Source organism: Phyllobates terribilis, unplaced genomic scaffold (assembly GCF_046119375.1).
Source record: "Phyllobates terribilis strain yellow unplaced genomic scaffold, ASM4611937v1 Scaffold_4219__1_contigs__length_63592, whole genome shotgun sequence".
Classification (NCBI taxonomy): domain Eukaryota; kingdom Metazoa; phylum Chordata; class Amphibia; order Anura; family Dendrobatidae; genus Phyllobates; species Phyllobates terribilis.
This window is the reverse complement of record NW_027366971.1, coordinates 16,890-25,360: the sequence shown is the minus strand read 5'-3', so window position 1 is coordinate 25,360 and position 8,471 is coordinate 16,890. Positions and strand designations below refer to the sequence as shown.

General features: G+C 33.9%; 1 protein-coding gene across 1 annotated transcript; it reads right to left on the bottom strand.

The window, feature by feature from the left end:
• Positions 1–835: 835 nt before the first annotated feature.
• On the bottom strand, positions 836–5,678 carry LOC141249022 (uncharacterized). The gene is given in 15 exon segments (XM_073669518.1): positions 836–1,039; positions 1,243–1,298; positions 1,737–1,806; positions 1,912–2,073; positions 2,315–2,368; positions 3,302–3,349; positions 3,706–3,783; positions 3,873–3,937; positions 4,040–4,090; positions 4,093–4,126; positions 4,224–4,260; positions 4,367–4,422; positions 5,294–5,352; positions 5,437–5,488; positions 5,649–5,678. Coding segments are annotated over 15 exon segments (1,056 nt in total).
• Between the last annotated feature and the right edge of the window lie 2,793 nt (positions 5,679–8,471).

Below are 8,471 nucleotides of genomic sequence, written 5' to 3'. Positions count from 1 at the left end.
AATCGTTTGAGAGAAAGGAATTTTGCATCGACTTTCTGCGGGTAGGAGACATGTGAGTCTATACTATTTTTGTACCATACTTGTTTGTTTGGTTAATACATTATAGTGGCATTTTTTTAAAATAATGGTTTTTAAAAAAAAAATAATGGTGTTTGGTTACAATCACTTATAATGTCGCTATTATGGAAAATCTCCTTACTTTTTTGCGCGTACCTCAAATATCAAAACCCTTATTTTCAATAATCCCATTATAATGGGTTTTATTGAACGGGCCCTTAGACTATCAAACAGGTCGGTTCGGGTTATAATCAGTTCGGGTTAAATTAGTAACAAGTCAAGTCGTTGCAGGTTAGTGGATACTTCAGGTTGATCAACGGATTTAAAATACTAATCTTTAAACATTATATCAGAAATTATAATATTAAAAAGGTACTAAAAAAATCATAATAAAATAAATTGTCTATAGATATTATAATTATTCCTCATATACTTGAGACTATTAACCCTACTTATATATATATTTTTATCAATATTGCGCACTTTTCTGTTAATCGTGTCCAGTTTCGAGTTGGTTAGGTTCAATTTTATACTTTCAAGTCAGATTCGGTCATTTCTGATTTTTTAAGAGGTTTTATCAGGTCAGGTTAAGATTCAGATATATCAGTCAGGTTGTTTTTTTGGTTTTGATTACTTTTCTACGAATTCTAACCATGTTTGCCAAACAACAGATTACCGGCGAGAAATGGTATTGTTTGTTACAAACAAAATTGAAGTTTATTGTACACAAAGCAGCAGAGGGCCAAATACAAGTTTTACATTTCAAAAAAGGGGAATTTTAGGCAGCTTCGACTTCTTCTGTTGGTGGCTCTGTAGGCAGCTCTTCATGTTCAGTTTGATGTTCGCTGACATCTTCTGTAGGTGAATCATCATAACGTTCAGTTTTAACTTCCTCTGAAATTTCTGTAGGTTGCTGTAACTCAAGCTTTAGTCTTTTGACTTCAGCATCTCTTTCTTCAAGCTTCTCCTGTAATATATAGACCTGCACGCAAGCTAGGCTTTGAGTATCGACACTCTAGAACACAGCTTAATGAATGAGGTTTGTTTGAAATTAAAACTGGGTCAGTTATACATGTTTGGATTTAAAACTATACATTCTGTGCTGCTGAGAATTCAGTAAGACTCAATCTTCAGACTATTGAACTCGAAAACACTGGTCACGAATATACATGGATAGAGACTTACCATCTCGTTTGATTTCTCCGCATCAGTTGTGAGCTCGTCTACATGATTACGCAATCCTGCAGACAAGCAATGAAACACAAAACTGCTGAGTAAACATAGCACTGAACGAGTTCATCACCACAGACCAAGGGAACTGTTATATGGAAAGTCAGCTATTCTTGCAATTCAGAAAAAGAAAGGTAGGAACTTTTCACCTTAACGAGTCCATCACCACAGACAAGGGAACTGTTATATAAGAGTTCTTTCGATCATTATCAAGAAAGAGCAATAGCAGATAATCATCGCACGGGTTATTTTTTCCCGTGTATATAAACTAACATCTATTCCTCTCTATAGTCCGCACCGACATTCTACTCTCAACCCTAATAATTCCTGCTATATTTTCAAAGTAAAAACTGCCAACATTTACGCAGATGGATATTTTCTGAAATTTCAAAACTACGTACTACTTAACAGTGTGAAGGTAGAATTAAGAAATTAATGTCAACACAAACCTTCAAGTTGATTCCTAATTTCTGCATTTTGCGCCTTTTGTAAGGAAAGTTTAACGCCCAACTCATGAATCTGCAGCCAAACATGAGCACATATTTAAACATGAACAAATATTCATCACATAGACCACAATTTACAATAACAATTGACATTTTACTCGTTCCTTTCAGATAATACCTTCCCTTCAGACGCATGATGTCCAATTTCCTCATTTTCCTCTTGCAGTGTTTTACATTTTGCCATCAGCATTTTCCCCATCTTACTATTTGCAGAAAAACTTAAAGCAGCGACGTTATCCTGCAACTCCTTTACTTTTTTCTCCTTTTCTTCAACCAGGTTCTGCAGTTAAAAAAAGAAAAGAAAAAGTAACAAATTTTGTAATTCAGAGCTGCTTGCGAATGCCGAAGTTATTTCAGGCCTATAGAAAAAATATGAGCAGACAATCAAACCCAGTATAGTTGTAATATTAAAAACAATAAGAAGCTGAAATAGCTATAACTATAATAGTTAACGAACTGAAAATAATTATACTAATAAAATGTGAGCATGTATAATAGAAATTTAGGCTAGAATTGCTAACCTTCAACCGGATAAATTCTTCATGTATAGCTGGATCTAGCAGTAACTTCCTTGCCTGCCAGAAAACCAGAGCAAAGCTTGTGCTTCAGTCAAGATATAACAACAAACGAGATGATATTCTGGACAATTAATACAGTCAATATGTACAAAATTCAGGCAACACTAGCAAGTATATGGCCTTCACATCCAAGTTAAAAGTAGTGTGATGAAAGCCCTACTGAGTGGATAGATAGCAGCAATAGACTATAATTCTCAAAAAAAATAATATCTACTTAGCAAAAATATAAAAAATTATGGAGGGTTAAATACATTAATTGTTATAGTTTGAATTTGGCTATAGAGAAGAATATGCTATTATTCCAATACCTATGCACGATAAAAAAACATAAAAAAAGAGTTGCTGCGTGTACATGCAACTGAACAAATCAACATGAACTGAAAAAGTGCACTGATTAATTGGCCTATTTCTAGTACGGTATACTGTACACATGATGTGCATATACTTCCTCCGTTCTCCAATGATTGTCATTTTAGCCTTACTTTTTTGTTCACTAAAGATTGTCATTTTACATATTTTGCTAGACTTTTTCCAGCAATACCCCCATTTAAAATAAACACAATTAAGAAAATTCTCATTTATCAAGAATATTTAGACTATATTAAACCACTAGATTCATGTACAAAGGTCAAATGAGTCCTAATTCTTTTCACCATGTTATTGAAGTATCATTTTCTATGTGTTGTAAATAAGAGAATATATTATCAAATATGTCTTCCTTAATAAGAGTGTAAAATCCTAGGATGACAACCTTTAGAGAATAGAGGTAGTATAATTTAATAAGACAGCTGCACCAAAGGAACCAAATAAGAATTTCGGTAAGCAAAACTAAACCAAAAGTGAATATGCTTATATGATAATAGAACGTCCCAGCTAATGGAACCAAAAATAGAACTCACAAAATAAGTACCAAGTCATGCAACCTGATACCTGAATTGATGGTGGCCTGAGCTGCAATCTCAATTCCCGAACTGCAAACTGAAAAACTGAATGTTAAACGCACAAAGGATAGAAAATAACATCATTATGCTCAATAATGAAGGACTATTATTGACACGAACTCTAAATTCTTTTCAAGCAAACCTGATTGCATAATTAAACACCCTAAAAAAGGTTAATAACTATAAAATGAAGTTTCCTGAGTCCGAATTTCCCAGTTTATTTTCAGATCTGTCAACATGGCATCCTATTTAACTGCATAAGTCAAACATATTAGAATGAACTTTTTTCGCAACCCTTATTTTTCATCATTAAATTACTAGGTTAGTTTTCCCCTACATGCAGCTATCTTACAAATTAGCTTCAAGTGATAATAAAATAACAAAAGAATTTACCTTCAAGTCTGCTATCTCTTGCTCTCTTTTGGCAAATGTTACAATAAAAGCAGCTTCTTTCTTCTTTGCTTTCTCCAGCTACTTAATGAAAAAGGTAATATGTAATCAAATACTGTCTAGTTTTATTGAAAATACAAAAAAAGTGGGAAAATAACACAAATCCAAACCTGCTCCTTTAAGGACTCCTCAGAATATCTCAAGCTCTGGATGTAATTGACCACCCACTTAGGTTCTAAAATAAGTATACCATTTAGTATCATTGACTACAAGGAAACTATAAAAAACAATGTATTAAAGAGATAATACCACTAGATATCCAGAACTGAAGACTAACCAGGAGAAGATCCAACAGGTATAAAGGACTCGTTCTGAAATGCTGAATGCATTTTTGAATTTCAGATTTTGTTTCTTCAAGCTCCACCTAAGCATGAATACAACAAAAGGTACATCATTTCCTAAATAAAAAGGAGAGAAATATATAGGCAAAGCATTGTATTATATAGGAATAGGAGACATACTTCATATCTTGCAAGGTCATCCTTGCACTTCTCGAGGCTGTAAATAAGAAATGAATTCCAAGGATTAGCATTGGGATATTGACCAACAGAATCTTTACTACATATAGAAAAGGAAATGGTCATTGTAATTACAGTACATTTACCTTTCCCGAAGTGTTAAAATCATCCCTGTGGCTACACCAGGTGCTGCTTCTTCCAGCTTAAAGTTTTACACCATACAGGGAGCAGAGAATATCAACAAAGCTACTATAACAACTTAAATGATAAAATAGGTACAACCAAGACACAAAATATTCCGAATAAAATTGCACTTTGAAGTAAAATAAACTATTCAAATACATATACTTCATACTAACTACTACCGAATATCAAATAAAGATTTTCATTTTCTACAAATGTTAATTCTTCATAAATTCCAACTCCTATACACTTATGGTGGTATCCATTTGTTACACTTAAGATTGTTTCATACGTGGAACTTCTCTACAAGTATAATTATAAAATCATTGTCATCCAAAAAATGTATTTGAAGGTTATAAGCATGTGATATGCTGGCTGATGAGTTAAAGAGTTGTACAAAATGTTAAAAATATATGGTCTGAGCAAGTATAACATTATGGCTGCTACTAGTTTTCCTAGAACTGAAAAACCTAATAGGATTTTTTATATGCAACATAAATTTGTTTTGTCAGATCCATAAACCAGGCTGAAATACAAATGAAATCTTAAACAAAATCAAAATTAAACTAAACCACAAATAATCCTTACAGAGATGCTGTGATCATTGCTCCAAACATATAACTAGATTCGGAGATATTAAAAAGATTCACTAACACCAGATCTGATTCATTTTCTTTAACATAGAGAGATCCCTTCCTGCACCTTGCAAAAGCTCAACATACAGAGATACACCATAAAATTACATTCCCCTAGCTGTAATAACTAATTTCCCACTTTCTTCCATTTTCTTCATTTCTATTTCCATAGAGGAATATCTAGCAGTCCTGAATTTGCTTGTGCTGCTGACAAAATTTCGTAAGACAATTGTTCATTAAACTGATATTACATACCTTCTTTGCTTCAAACATATCATCATCGTCATCCAGCTCTCCAAAACCCCTTTTATTGCCTAACAATTCAGCGACAACAGACGAAAAAAATAAGCAATTTCACTAAATAGTTCAAAATGCCATAAACAAGAAAATTAACCAACCTGAGCGCTTAGTACCGGGAGCTCCGGGAAAGTCACCACCAAAATCATCATCCTGAAACCGAACAATTTAAGCTTTCAGGAAACTTGTCAAGCTATAAGAACACTAGGATTGAGAAACCCTCGTCGATCACAAAGGACAAAAAGTGAGCGGTATAAAGAAAAACTAAAAAAATGCAGAAAATGGACATGAATAGGGAAGAGAAAGGGCTTACGTCATCGCCGAGATGTGGACGGGACGCCATCGGAGAAATTTCCGGTGTCAGCAAACCAAACAGTATAAAGACCCGAAGCTTGTTGAGACGAAGAGTGAGACAGTTTTTTGAAGTTCACACAAAATCAGAATGAAAGAATTGGAGTGGCCCAGGATCGCATTGGCCCATTATCAAGCCAGTTATGGAAATTGGACTATTACACAAGCCCATTATGCATAAAGTTCACTAATATTTTGTTATTTTAGAATATGATGGCGTTCATACGAGAATGATTATTTTAAATGAAAAATGAAAATATCATGGTTAATGATTAGAATTAAGCAAGTAGTCAACCGTTAATATTTTTGGTGAATGACAGTCAACGTCGTTTACTGTCAGTCACTGCTAGTCAATGGTTGGTGTGTTAGTATTATTGACTTTTGTTCATTTAATAGTAGTGGTATTTGTGTTTGGTTTCCTACCATGTGCTTCGTTTCATAGTATTTGTGTATGCTTTATATGAGTTTGTGCATTGTCTCATAGGATTTATTTATGGTTTTCTTGTCATTTGTGCATAGTTTTTTTGTGCTTGGTTTCCTATATTTGTGCATGTGTTGATAAGTGCATAGTGTATCTACATTAGTGTATGATTTCCGTGTGTTGGCGCACATTCAATGGGCAATGGTCAGTAGTCAACGTCATTCAACGCCAGCCAATGCCGGTCAACAACGGTTAACGCTAGTCAGTAGTTAGTCAATGGTGGAAAAATTGGATGGTCCACATTCATTCTCATTTCTCATTTAAGATATTATTCTCACATGACAATTTTCTTTTAGAATAGCACTGATTTAACTCGCATGCCATGCATCATTTATATAAGGAAAAGTGTTCTTGACGCCTTGTATCCGCCATTGATGCCGAGAAAAGGTCTGATATATGATACCTTTTCTACATGGAGACTAAGGAAGATTAGAATAGAACTGAACCGATAGAATTGAGCTAATATTCTAAAGAGAATAACACCTCAAGAACTAACCTCACGGGTTGCGTGAATTCAGATAGCAACTTAGCAAAGGATAGAAATGTGTTTTAGAGATTTAGAGGGATAACCGGGGAAGAAATTGTGATTGATCATGAATGAATGTTATAGAAGTTGAGACGGGTATTTATAGAGCTTCTAACATATTCTTACATCTCAATAACTAACTCATGCCAGCTCATCTATTTGTTGTAGCATTTCTAAAACATGTTTTTCTTTGATCTCACAGCTACCTCTCCGATGAAATCCATGTCGACTTTAGTGAGTTAAGGGCTTCGTGAATCATTTTCTATTATTCTCCATTTTCTTCGATCTTTCTATCTAGAAATGGCTTCAATAGTAGTTAGGAACCCTAAATTCGAAGTTCTTGTTCCCCTTTCATGGTTGATGAAACCCTAATTTCAATTGAGCTGTGGAATTTATATGTTGGAATATATGGTGAAATGTTGTTTCTCTTCTACGTTACTTGTTTGTCACTATTGGACAAACTGCACAAGATCATTGCAAAATGAAGTACTTACGAAGGCATATTGGTTTAAGATCTTCAAAGTATAAATATTGGTTTAAGATCTTCAAAGCATATACTTGGAAATTATTGTAAACAACTGAGATCTCTCCCAATTTTCTCTTTGAAGAACACTTCCTTCGACCAGTTATCACTCTTCACCATTACCCTAGAGCAATATAATTAGGTTGATATACTTCAATTCTTTCAAAATCTACTATTTTCAAGCCTTTGTTATAGTTTTATCTTCTTCTATCCGGTAAATTCATGTTTTAAATTTGACCGACAAACACTTATGTAAATACTCTAGCTTATACTTCTGTGTTTTAATTTGACCGGCAAACACTTATGTAAATACTCTAGCTTATACTTCTGTAATTTGATTTGTGGGTACTTGTGTAACTACCTTTAGTATGCTTGTACCAAACTAAACCCAGTTAATCCAATCCAAATCAGAGAGCATAGAGTAGAACACCAAAATCAAGTGGTAAAAGGAATTCATTTCCATGCCTAATATGATGATATTATGAGTTGTGAAATATTAAGTCAGATAGCAAATCTCTTTGGCCATAGAGGTGTAAGTTCTTCGCTTGCTTCTCCATTTCTGCATTTTATAGCTTCATTGAGTTCAAAACTTAGCTCTTATGGTTTATGTTTTTTATGTGAACCAGACAATGACCTTTTCTCAGATCTTATGTCTTATTGGATGGATTGCAATCACATTCTCAGAGGTCTGGTCTGTCACCATATCTAACCTTATATAGCTTGATTAATCATTGAAAGTTAGAAACTTTTTATTTAAAAGGTTGCTTGGCCACTAGGCGTTGGGAGATTGTTGATTAGGCTTGGAATTGGACTTCTTTCATATACAGTTAGTGCGGTCTAATTAAGTGTTGTAGACCAATTCATATGATACTTATTTACATCATAATGAGCGAATATATCTCTTGCCAAGTTCCAGTTTATATAGCATAAAAAACTCTAAAAAACCTCAGAGGTGGATTTGGAACTATACATTAGGTTAAACTAAAACTAAATTGTCATGCCATTGTTATAGAATTCACTATCACATCTATACCCTTTTATACATGATGGAAATATTGCAGTTGATGATATGTTGTGGAGTCTCATTAATGTACTTAATAGGAACTTTTGTTCAATGACACATATTGGCATTGCTCGGTAAAATCTTTACCAAAGTAGATTACACTACCCAGTATGTTTACATTCTAAAAAATTGCATCATTCTCATTTCAGGTGTTATTCCGCGCCTCATGCAACTGCTTGGGTTGTTCTTTAT